This window comes from Olea europaea, chromosome 11 (assembly GCF_002742605.1).
Source record: "Olea europaea var. sylvestris chromosome 11, O_europaea_v1, whole genome shotgun sequence".
NCBI classification, from domain to species: domain Eukaryota; kingdom Viridiplantae; phylum Streptophyta; class Magnoliopsida; order Lamiales; family Oleaceae; genus Olea; species Olea europaea.
Window position 1 is genome coordinate 28,235,063 of NC_036247.1, and position 13,768 is coordinate 28,248,830.

General features: G+C 33.1%; 1 protein-coding gene across 1 annotated transcript; it reads right to left on the reverse strand.

Annotated features, from left to right (window-relative positions):
• Nucleotides 1-4,524: 4,524 nt before the first annotated feature.
• LOC111403950 (protein NDR1-like) lies at nt 4,525-5,658 on the reverse strand. The gene has a single exon (XM_023032640.1). The coding sequence runs from the start codon at nt 5,384-5,386 to the stop codon at nt 4,748-4,750; it is 639 nt and encodes a 212-aa protein (XP_022888408.1). The 5' UTR covers nt 5,387-5,658; the 3' UTR covers nt 4,525-4,747.
• Nucleotides 5,659-13,768: the final 8,110 nt, after the last annotated feature.

Here is a 13,768-nt window from a genome sequence, read left to right on the forward strand (position 1 = left end):
ATTGATATTGAAATATTTAGTTAAAAAATAAGGAAATTTTTTTGATTTACATGTAATATTATTTTAATAAAAATATGTGGTTGAAAATGAGTATTGTAGAAGAAATAATACGATAGAATGATGTCAAACAAAGTTTTACTTTCTTGCTATAACAAACAAATAATGAGAGCACCAAATATGTAGAAAATATTTTATTCATATTTGGAAGTACACAATCCAAAAAGACAACTAAAAACTTATTTTAGCATGTTGGAAAATGAGAAATCATTTATGGCCATATAAAAATATTGTCAGTATATGTCACAAAGAAATTGAAATTTTGGTAAAACTTCTTCAACAAGCCTTCTAAGACAAGTTACGAATAAGAAATAGAGTCTGTTTGTGAGTGATTTTAAAAATTAATTTTTTTACCGTTAGGAGAAAAGTGGAGTCCACTTGTGAGAGAAGAAGTCAAATATGACGGCTAAAATAGTGAAATAACGATCAAAAAATCAATTTTTTGAGTGAAAAAATCGCTCCCAAACAGGTCCATAGCACGCAAGGGATAATTTATTTTTATTTATGAATTATTCCTTGTACAGGTTAAATCAAGAATTATTTTTCTTGTACAATTGGGGTTGACAATGCACTCATAGAAAAGGGGATTCACGATTTTTTTATTCAACGTGAGCCCCCCTATATGTCTAATTGTCAATTGAGATTGTCATCCCCGATTGTACACATAGCACAACTGTTAAATCAAAATTACAAGTAGAATTATGCCTTTGACTAATATACAAAGAATATTAAACTAATACTCGTGAGAATCACTAGTTATTTTTAATCATTTTAATCAATATATTTATCACTATGATTAGCAAAGTGTGTGTTGTGCTAAAAATTCGTAAGTGAAAGGTTAGAAAATAAGTAGCTCATGTCTGGCTTAGATCAAATTTTTAAATAAATCTTGATAAATGTTAATGAAACTTAGAGTTGAAAAGTTGTAGACCATTTGAAATGTGTAATTAAAATTAATTATTAACTTTTAATTTGATTTTAATCAACTTTTTTAGCCACATCAAACATGAGCTTAGTCTAGTTCCATTTAACACTTAACTTTTAGCAAATTTAATTTGATTTTTTGTAATAGCAAATTAAACATATAACTAATCTAACTAATTAATTGGGTAGTGTATATGAAACTCAATTCATGACAACTCGTGAGAATCACTAGTTATTTTTAATCATTTTAATCAATATATTTATCACTATGATTAGCAAAGTGTGTGTTGTGCTAAAAATTCGTAAGTGAAAGGTTAGAAAATAAGTAGCTCATGTCTGGCTTAGATCAAATTTTAAAATAAATCTTGATAAATGTTAATGAAACTTAGAGTTGAAAAGTTGTAGACCATTTGAAATGTGTAATTAAAATTAATTATTAACTTTTAATTTGATTTTAATCAACTTTTTTAGCCACATCAAACATGAGCTTAGTCTAGTTCCATTTAACACTTAACTTTTAGCAAATTTAATTTGATTTTTTGTAATAGCAAATTAAACATATAACTAATCTAACTAATTAATTGGGTAGTGTATATGAAACTCAATTCATGACAAGAATTAGGGCTTTGAATCCTAGTATATTCTTCCATTTTAATATCAAATTCATTTATTTGACAATACCTATTTGAACTTAAATATTAATGTTCCTAATTTAATTTGTATTTTTTTTCCGAGTAGACTTAAATCTATCATCACACAAACCTAGATCTCTATGAATAATGTGAATATACGAAAAATACATTAAATCACAAGAACATTCATAAGATCATACAAATCATAGCAATATATCTTTATCATAGTCGGACTTTACCTTAGTATTACTACGTACTATATTTCATATTCATTCTCTTGAATGGCAATAGAAATTAAAAAACAATTCAGTTATTGATCAAATAATAATTGAAAGACATTAAACTCCTAACAACCATTTAAAACTAAACAAGATCACAATTAAAAAATTAATATTGAAATTTCATAATATACAATTCCACATTGTCCTAACGTCTATACAATTAATCAAGTATTATATGATTACAAAAACACAAATTGGATTGATTTAACATCACCAAAGTTAAATTTTGAAAAGAAAATGGAAAGAAAAATGGAAAGAAATCTTGAAACTCTTGAATCTCTTCAACGGCTTCAAGCCTTGTAAAGAATGTCCATGTTGTATCCATAGGCTTCCCCTAAATAATGGATATGTATATATAACTCCTTAGGTCTAAATTCGTGTTGTAATTACTTTTCAAGTAGAGATTGAGTTGAACATGAAAACAGATTCTCCTTGTCGAAATGTACAAGCGATCATGGTACAATGCCTTGTGATTGCCTGCGATCATGGTACAATGCCTTGTGATTATCTACATTCTATGTTTACCTGCTATTCATGATTTTCCCTTGCTTGCGACTGCAAGGTATTCTCCTTGCTCTTATAAGGTCGATTTTGGTCTCCGTTCAACTTGTTCCCTGGATTTTTTTATTTTATTTAGCTCAAGTCTATTTGTATTTGTACCATGGGTCCTTCATCTATTAAGCTCCATGATTTGATCTTCGTCAGTCCACAATCATATGCAATTAATCCAGTTCAAGTTTCAAGAATTGGAAGTTAAGTCCCCAAACTTTTCAAATACCAAATTTAACTCCTAAAATTTGAATTTCTTCTAATTACTCTCCTGATACTCCTCCTTGACCACATGCATTCCGATTGATGTTCAATTACTCCTAATCAACTCCGAATATGCTAAAAATCACATTTCTTTATGCCAAATGTTTTCAAGTTGAGATTTTACCTACAATTAATATATTTACACAAGATTAGGTAATATCTACTCGTTTAACTATAATTAATCAAGTTTAATATTTTATTGATGGAAACTGTTAAATAAAATTGAACAATATTAGGGGTATTTCATAGACATTTTTATGTAAAAATGTATTTTAAAATAGTAAATTGATGTGAAATGTGTGGTTGAGAAATAAGGAAAAATTATTGATTTACGTGTAATATTATTTTAATAAAGAATGTGTGGTTGAAAAGAAAAGAAAGAAAAATATATTTTAAAAAAAATAACTACCAAACGAGCTTAAAAAATATTAAAATTTCATTCTTCGTGTTTTCTTATAGCATGTACAGAATATGTACTACTACTCTGTAAATTATTATTATTATTTTTTTCCCCACAAGAGAGTCTCCATGTGAATGGTGAAATTAAAGTGTGGATGACAGGCAGACAGCCCTATTTAAATTTCTGCAAGTCAACTTTTTCCCCCCAATGTATTAGTCCTGAACACACACACACGCACACATTTTAAATTCCTTGGCTCCGCCCCCGTTACTATTTAGACTCTAACAATCAAGTTAATAAGAATGATAAACAATGTGACAAAAAAAAATAATAATAATAAATAAATGAATCTGGAAAAAGATAATGTATAAAAGAATATTGGTAGGTTGAGGCATATCTATCGATGAGCATTTGCTCCAAAGGATGTGTCCCATAATTGGATGTTTATGAATGACAAATTCTATAACATGTTTCCAGATTCCCGAAAAAAAGAAAAAGAAAAAAGTGGATATTTTTTGTCCCATAATTGTAAGGATATTTTGATCAATCTATCAAAATTGGGAATAAAGATAATATATCAATTAGAATTTACTACTCGTTTACTTACCATGAAACCTGATAGCATTTGATCTTAGATGATCGGCATGCAATATTGACGGAACCCTATTCGTGGTGACCAGAGGGCTCGATGGAGTTATTGATGATGGTAGCGAGAAGACATACGAGGTTTATCGTGTGCTTGTTTTTCTTGTTTTATCTAGGGTTCGATAGACTATCGCACACAAGAACAGAAAAGTGTGAAAAGAGTAAAAGAAGAAAGAAATACTGAAAATTGATCGCTTGCAGCTGACATCTAATTGCTCCAAAAACGTCTTCCACTTGTAAACAAAGTTTTCAAAAGCCGTAAACACCATATGCTCAAAGGAATTCTTGAGGAGTCTAGCTTGAACCCGTTAGGCTGGCTGCTAGCCCAAAAACCGCCCTGAACTTAAATACAGCCTAGCCAAGAATGGCTCTCCTCATTGGAGACAGGTTTGGGCTATAACAGTTAACCATAAAGGTTCTTGAGGTAAAAGGTCTATAGCTCATGTTAAGGCAATACAACAAGGCGTCTTAAGTTAGAAATAAGAGTTCATATTACTCGAGAAAAAATTTCTAGTACTCCTAGAGCATGAAGACTCCGTACTCTGGGAATACTAGAATTTTTCCTTTATCCACATCCTATAAACCAACACAACACGGATGCTTAGCTCAGCTCAGTGTATTACATATAGCAATGTGCTTGGGCGCTAAGCTTCGTGGACTCCTACGTCCTACCCAACTTTTAATGGAGATTTGCAGGTTGTGATCAAAATCTATAGTTTGATCACTTGCTAACATTAAGGCCTTTTGGTATGTATTCATCTTATTTTTCTTGAGGTCATCTGCTCTTTCATGTAGGCACAAAGGTTTGAAACCTTAGAACAAAACAAAAAATGACGAATTGAGCCTTATCTTCAATAAATTTGACTCGATTACATTAATTTTATTCATGACATTGTACGTTTTATTACCTAGATCCAATAAAAGATTCAAAACAACCAAACTCTTAAAATGTCCGACAAAATTATCGCAAATGCAGAAAACTATCTACCCATTATTTAACTTTGCAAACTTATAACAACCAACCCAATAGAAAACAACAATATTTCAAGGTGGCACCCACGCTCCGGCGAGCCGGATTTCAGTTTAATGCCTTTCTTGCTAACTTTCTTACCTGAATCGTTCACCTCAATATTGGCCCCAACCACCAAACTATGTCTCTTGGTATGCCAAAAAATGATCCTGAACCTCAACTTGGTGGATAAACCCACTCTGAAAATTGACACGGTTCCATTGGAAACATTTTTAAAAGCCGCCTCCCATGGCGGTCCATGAGCCTCCACCACCGATTTCCGGCGAGCTTGCTTGCCGTGACCTTGGTAAAATCCTGGCACAGTGTAGTTGGCTACAGGAAAGCTAGTATTTGGACCGCAAAAAAAGGTTAAACTTATGTTATCGTAGTACACACCCTTCTCTTTCATTCCATTATCGAGCTTGAGGTCAAAGAATATGCTGTTGTTGCTTCTAGTACCCATCGAATGATCGGATTTATTAAGGATAGGCACGTAAAAATCTTGTATGGAACAAGTGGGTTTGGAGGAACGTAGAGCTAGCCACAAGAACAGAGCAGAAACGCCGGAGGTGATTACGAAGTGGGAGCATCTGCGTCCACAAGAACCACAACCACCGCCCGACATGTCGGAAAAGCTGTTTCCGGAGGTCAACGACGAAGAATCGTTGGTTCTGTTAAACAATTGAAGTGGGAATTTCAGAGTTTGAGGAAATTATTTGGTTAGATAGATCAAAAGAACAATAGTACTATATATTTACAGAGCATTTAGGTTGGTTTCTTGGAAGAGACAGAGAAGATTTTCTGGTTTTTCCTGTACCGCGTAACTCCAATGAATGGGGTCCATGAAAGAGGTTTACATTCTCCATAAACAAAAAAGATGTAATCATGCGAAAGTAGCTTCTAGCTTTTAATTATATTTTTATCTTAAGAAAGTAAAGAGAGGGATTTGACAAAGTAGTCCATATATACAAATCGAACAGACATTTACATGTTGCCTTCATAGCAATGAAATCAGTTCCTCGTGCTGAAGAAGAATAGTATCCATTAAACATTTGGAATACAAATCGTATTTGGAATACAAATCGTAGGGCAGCAGGGCCAAAAAGAATTTCATTTTATAATAGAATCTTATCTGAGATTGATTCCTCCTAAAGAGTCGTGGAGGCATGTGATGTTAGATTGAACAACATTTATTGCATGACACTATCAATTTAACACAAGGTCCAACGCAAATAGAAGTTGCTGACTTTTCTAATATCTAGGAAAGTGACAGTTTTTTGTAAGTTTACCGTCAACAAATAATTCATACCCGAAAGTGCATCTTTGATCATTTTGAGACACAACCCAATTTGAACAGGACAATACTGTACTTCAATTCTTAGATGATTATTAGCCTTGGATTAAAGGTCCTGAGTGACTATTGAAGCTTAGATTACACCAATAGGATTGCCTCTCAGACCGACGTTTCTCTACAAATAGCTTTTATTTTCTCACGGAAATTTCTTTAGTGCGAAGACAACATAATAATTGAATGCTTCGGAACTTTTGTTTTATGACTTCTTCAAAGCTATGAAGAAAGAAATATTATTGGCGTTGAAAAGTAGACATTGCATTATATTCTATTATATTATTAAAGCGAAAATGCACCACTACACGTTTGGGACCTTGACCAAGCAGAGCAAAGCAGCATACTCCAACTACCGTTCATGTAGGATCCTTACTTGATCTTGCATAGTGCAATAGTGGTCAATCAAAATTACTCACTTGCGATCTTCGAGCTCTAGATATTCCATAAGAATAATAGTTACCTAAGTGATGTGGGAGCTAGACATTCAAGTATACACTTTCGCAGGCAAAAGATTCCTCGTATCACCAGAGACACAAATCCGTTTTAACACTCACTTAAAGTACGCAAAACCTGAGCAACCTTGATGAAAGAATGAGGCAGTCGACCCTTCTATAAGAGAAGGAATGAATCTCATGGCACACTATGCAGGTAAAAGGCTTCTCGTATCACCAAATACAAAAATCTATTCTTTCAGTCAATTCTTAAGCAAGCAAAATCTGAGTTACCTTAATGAAAGAAGGCAGTCAACCCTTCTGTTAGAGCAGGAGTTCAAACTTATGGCACAAGAAGCAAGAGCCAAATCGAACAGACAAGAAGTAAGAACAAAAGTACAATCTATAGGTATACTATGCAAGTAATATAGCAGCGAGTTTAGCTCTCAAACCAACAAACAGGTCACAGAATTAGACACAGCCCCAGCCCTTAGGGTCAAAGAAAAAGTAAGAAGAATGCCCTCAGATGTTCTCATTTCCCTTGCTTCAAGTGTCAAATGGGATAGAAACAAATTAACTCTTGTTTGGTAAATCTTTTTTCAGATTTTAAGCACTTCATTCTTAACCTCACTTTTCATTGGACCTACTACTTTTATCCACTTTTTAACCACACATTTCATAAAACACATCTGCTTATAATCTCAAAAAACTTTGTCTAACAAGGGCTTTATCTGTTCTATTGATAATTTCCTGAATGAATCTCAGGAAATCTTGTCAACTAACTATGAAGTCGTGTTTTATGCTCTTCGAATCAGAATGTGAAATGGAAAACAAGAAAGTACTTGATGTAACGCAAGGGATCAAATTATGGATATTTCGAACAACATTATGATCATAAAGAAATTATTTTTACACTACTTCTTACACGTAGATAAGAATTTTTAATAAAACATGATTATCCCACTACTAAAAGAGCATATGAAAAGGTAAATGAATTGAAAAGTAAAATTCCAAGAGCATCATAATTTTGAGAGAAGACTATTCAGAAAAGTGGTATACTTTTAGAAAAGAACACAACCAAGGGCACCATAATATCAAAAGAAAGACAATTCAAGCTAGAGGAATTATCATTAGAAAATCCACAAATCTTTATCGAAATTTTTTGAGTAAAATTTAGTGAAGAGAAAAAGAAATATCTCTCTCTTAAACTTGATGGCTTGTTCCAATCATCATTCTTCCTCTGGAAATTTTTTTTGCATCTCGCAAATAAGACATTTGCCGAGGGAGCAGAAGTCCTTTTGAAAGAAGCTATTTAGAAACAAATATACTGGTTCCTACTTCAGGAACAAGCATAACATAAAAAAATTGCTCACTTTTATCTTAATAAAAAAGTAATCAAGTGTATGTCTCTCTTGAACTTGATGGCTTGTTTCAATCATCATTCTTCCTCTGGAACCTTATGATGGTAATATAGAAGGTAGAAATGAAGATCTATTGAATAGGAAGAGGATTGTTCATCTAACTCGTGTTGAATGAAAGATTGTGTACTATGCTGGTCGGTTAATTGAGTTAGTAAACTTGTACACATCCATTATTTAGAACAATTATTAGTTCGAGGAAATTTCATCCAATATCATTTTTTTCACGTTTGATTTAAAAAAAAAAAAGAAATCACAACTTTTTAAAAAGATTTGCATGAATGACATTTATTAAATTTTTGACCAAAATACTCATACAAACTTTTTAAAGAGTGAATAATTAAAGAGTAATATTATTCATAGTCAATGATTGTAGTATTCAATCTATGTTTATTTAATGCATAAGTTTGTTATTTGAGGCAATAGTTTGTCATTTGTAATGCATTTTTCTTTGCCCACTTCCCACCACCATATCCATCCATCCATCCTCACTGTAGCATCACTCCAACCACCAACCACCTCTACCTATCCCATCTCCATTAGATCCAAACCCCCTGCCACCACCCCTCTACCTGTTTCATAAGGTCACACCGCTACCTCTCCTAAAAAGTCGCTAATAATCCATTCTAATATAAGATTTAATTTAGGAGATGAAAACTATCCCAAGCAGGGGCGGAGCCAGGAAAAGATGTTGTGGTGGGCTAAAATAAAACTAAAAAAAATAAATCAATGAACTCACGCTGTGAGAGATGCTCCATACCACACCAAATATAGTTCAAAAAGCTAAACTTATGACACTGATGACAAAGTGAGTCAGATACTTAAATAAGTATAAACACATAAATCTTTAAAATGTCTTACTAAATCTTTGTAGCTTTTCTTGCCAAATAAAAAATCTTGACACCTTTCTAGAAAATATAAAATGTGCCAAATAAAAAATCTTGAAAACTAACTCAAGCACGGGCGGAGCCACAAAAAGATGTTGTGGTGGGCTAAAATAAAACAAAAAAAAATAATAAATCAACGAACTCACGCTGTGAGAGATGCTCCATACCACACCAAATATAGTTCAAAAAGCTAAACTTATGATACTGATGACAAAGTGAGTTAGGTGCTCAAATAAGTATAAACACATAAATCTTTAAAATGTCTTACTAAATCTTTGTAACTTTTCTTGCCAAATAAAAAATCTTGACACTTTCCTAGAAAATATAAAATGTGCAAAAGCATGATAGACATAAACAAATATTGTATACCCTCTAACAAAAAATTAAGAAAAACCTATTTTCACTATTATGAGACTCAGAGCCAAAAAAAAATCAAGAAGTATTCCTGTTATTAAAGGTTCTTAGTCAATACACATTTTTGAAAAACACTATCTAATATGGGCATTAGCCTTCTATATCTTCACATTTTAGTTCCACCCGAAGGGGGAAAAATTGACCAAGAATATCAAGAGTTCAAAGAAATTGGATTTATTTCACTTTCATGTTTGACTTACTTCAATAGTATAATTTTAATAATTTTAATTTATAAATAAATATTTTTTTAAGAAATATTTTTTCTACGGATAAAATTAGATATAAAGCAAGTTATCTATTTTGATAATAACATCTATTTCATGGTCAACAAGTATTTTTTAACTTATAAGTATAATTAATAAATAAAACATACAAAAAAATAAATTTTAACTACTCTTAAGATTTTCAATATTATTACTATTATTTTCATTAGATAATTTTCTTGCTCATAAGCCTACTAACATGGATATGCTTTCTGATGTGAAGAGGTTATAACATCAATAAATCCAATTCTATCATCTCATTTGGGTTTTATTTCTTTGGACTACTGTAGCAAAAATAAAGTTATTCTTTGCCTTTCACCTACCAAATTAAATTTTGAAAGAAGTTCTACTATTTTGAGTAAGAGATTTGGAAGTGGGCTAATTCTAAAATTTGGTCCATTGAAGAAATTAGGTTGGAAGTTGGCAAATATTAGAGAAAGTGGATGGTAGGCTAATTCTAAATTTGGGCCAAAAAAATAACTTTTTAAGAAAAAGTTACAAAGTAAAATAGGAAATGGGCTAAGGCTGTACTCGGCTGAAGCCCAGTGCAGCCTCCCCCCATATTCGCCACTGTTACGAAATATGCGGAGAATAATGAATATTAACTTTGAATGTGTGATTGATATTAAAGTTTGACTTTGAATGTATAGTACAAGTAACTTTTTAAGTTACTAATATTGCCAAGCACATGCAAAGTCTTTACTCACATTTTCCTTTTTTTAAATATATAAACTATTTTTGAGTTGGGATATTAAGGGAACAATAATGCTAATCAAACAAGGATTGGAAACGGGTGCTTTGAAAGGTCTTGAGTTGTTTTTTTTAATTGTTCAATAACATTGTGCCATGTACCCCTTTGTTTTTAAAATCTGTCGATCATTGAACTTGTCACTGTAGCATAAATCTTAATGGAGTGTGACAGGACAATGCACTGCAGGATGGTGTCGATCAATGTCATTTTCGCTTTGTTAAAGACTTTTGATCAATAGTTTTGAACATTTTAGAGTTCTTTATGTTAATTTCCATTTCATATGATATACTTCCAATCTCGACAGGACCTCGATAATGGGCCCACACATTTTCGATAAAACTGCAATCACAATCTAGCGATGCTATAAATATAATTAGCATTTCTTGTCTATTTCCCATATTATAATATCCCATGTGCACTTTCTCTATATAACCGCCACATAATGTTTTTCAAATTCAGAAAACTTTAACGCTATTCTGCACATAGAGATGTCAACGAGCCAAAGTCCGCGGCTCATGCATGGCCCGTTCATAAAAAAGCTCAAACTTTTTTAGCTAGAGCCGAGCCCTCAGTCGAATTTTGGAGGCTTAACTAAGGCTTAATTGAGTTTGGCCGAGCCCGCTCACGAATTGTTTATTTATTTTTTTGAATTCAAGAAATATTCACGTTAAGAGAAGTTAAACAAGTTCTTTTTCTCGATTAAAATACAATAAAAAAATATATGCATATAGATAAGATAATATATGAATTAGAATACAATTTCAAGTGTATACATATCTTGATATTCACTTGTAGAATTAAAAAATATTGGAATAGAAAATATCTTTTAAATTTCAACACCACAAGATAACAAATAATATTATATTAACGCTAATACTAATGATTATAATAATAATTAATAAATTATAAATATAAATAGTTGTAACATGATTATGAATATTAATTATGTAAGCATATTTATATATAAGTTGTAATTTATTGATTTAAATCTTAAATTAAATATTAATAAAACAAAAAATTGAAAATTGAGAACGAGCTAGGTCGAGCCTATGACACGGATCATTTCACGAACTGACGAGCTGCACTGGCTTGGCCTGAATCTCGAGTTAGCCATGGGCCGCCCCAGTCGACGGGCTCATTTGCCTCCCTATTGCTACGCATACATATCCCTTGTTTGAGTCTCATTCTTTTTATGAGAATGCATTTTGAATAGTGTGTTGAAGGGAAATGTATGGTTAAAAAATAAGGAAAAATTTTGAATTTGTGTGCAATTTTATTTTATTGAAGATTGTGTGGTTGAAATGATTTTTTTTTCCAAAGAATGGGGGTTAAAATCCTGACCCTCAAAACATGTCCCAAACTTCGTCTTTCTCTTGAGTCACTAATCCTAATCTGCTCAGACATAACCGTTAGGTTCTTCAACCGTTGGAATTTTCCAAACCCTAATCTTTTGATCAGGTAATTCTCCTCGAATCACTTTGTTTAGTAGAAGAACCAGTCATGTGTTCGGTTGCTCTAGAATCAATAATCAACGGATTATGAGAGGAGGACAATACATAGTGAGAAGATACATTACCTAATTGAGCGAAAGTGGCCATAGAAGTGGAAATGGCCCGTTTATAAGCTAAGAACTCAGCATACTCATCGCGTGATACACATAAGAAGTCAAACTCTAATGCTAAACTGGAGTAAGTCATTAGTCCAGATACTGGGTGATGATCTATATTAGACGAGACTTGATGGACAAAACTAGATGGTTTTCCATGTAACTCCCAACAATAATCAACGATGTGACCTATACGACCATAGTAAGTACATTTTCAAGGTTCACAATTTATCGAACGAACATTGCCTCTCGTGTCTTATCCACCCTGAGAGCTAAAATCATGTCCACGATTATCGTTACGTTTACCCCTAAACGACATGATATTATCCACACAAACTACTAATAGTAATTAAAGGACCATGAGCCAAGTAGCCCAATAATAAAACCAATAATGGTTAAACCAACATTAATAGGCTTGAAATTAAAGGAGCCTACCCGCAACATAAACAACCCGACAATAAAACTAAATTAAATCTCACCTCTTGAGCTAGTTTTTAGGGTTGAGAAGGCCCAAGTTACAAGTTAGTCCACATACACAGATGTCTTCCATGCACTATATCAAAATTTGAAGCACAATTGATCTCAAAATCACAGACCAGCGGATCTCCACTCCGAATCATGCTACAACTCACAAAAAAGAATCACAAATTAGCTCGACAAATTTCACCTCCAACACCGAAGATGAAGCCGACCAAACCCATACAACAGTGTACCCAAGGGCAGAACTGAAATTGAAGAAATCGGAAAAAATGAAGGTAAATATCAAAGTTTAGAATCAATGCTCTAATACCAGTGTTGGGTGGTCTTAGGCCTTCTCAACCCCAAAAGCTAGCTCAAGAGGTGAGACTTTTCCCTCACACTTAAAAGTTGAATACCAACCTAATTCACAATTGACGTGAGACAACCTCAACAATCTCACCCTCACACATCGGACTTTGTGGGAGACCAAACACGTCTCTCCCCACACATCGAGCACTACGTAAGGCCAAACCCATCTCCCCCTTATGCAACAGGGCTGCGAGAGACCAAACCTGTTTCTTCCTCACACAAATCGGTATCTCCGTGACTGTTGGGCTGGAGACTTGTTGATAAACCGATCTTTGATACCAGTGTTGATGAAAAACTTTGGAGAGAAGAAGATTATTATTGTTCCTCTCGTTTTCTTTTATTATTTAAAGATACTAAAAGTACATACATAGAAAGATACGGTACAAATATGGAAACGAAATAAGCCTAATTGCCTCTTGTCTAATCTACGTTATTCTAAATTATTTATTTTCTTAACAAAGGCAAAGATTTGGAAGATACTACCATGTATCGTCAACTTGTGGGAAGTCTAATTTACTTGATGCTAATGAGACTAGATATTTCGTTCGCTGCTGGAGTGTCAAGTTGATTTTTGTAGAATCCAAGAAGCCTCATCTAGAAGCTGTTAGGTGTATATTGAGGTATGTGAAGAGAACCATTAATTTTGGCCCGTTATACAAGAAAGGAGGAGCAATCAAAATAGTTGGATAGTGTGATGCAGATTATGCTGGAGACCATGATGCAAGACAGTCAACAACGGGCTATGTTTACCATCTTGGTACAGGACCAATTTCTTGGTGTAGTAAAGACAACCAACAGTATTACTCTCAACTACTGAAGCAAAATATAGAGCAACAGCAATAGCAGCTTAAGAAAGTACATGTTTAATGCAGCTAATAAAGGATTTGCACCAAAAAATAGACTACTCAGTGAAACTTTATTGTAATAAACAGTCAGCTATACAACTAGTAGAAAATCCTGTATTTCACGCAAGAACTAAGCATATAGAAGTTCATTATCATTTCCTCGGAAAGAAGGTGCTAAGTGAAGAAATAGAAATGAAACCAATCATGACTGGAGAC

Excerpts from the sequence above, each read along its gene's own strand:
- LOC111403950 (XM_023032640.1), bottom strand. The coding sequence starts at position 5,386 with ATGTCGGGCGGTGGTTGTGGTTCTTGTGGACGCAGATGCTCCCACTTC.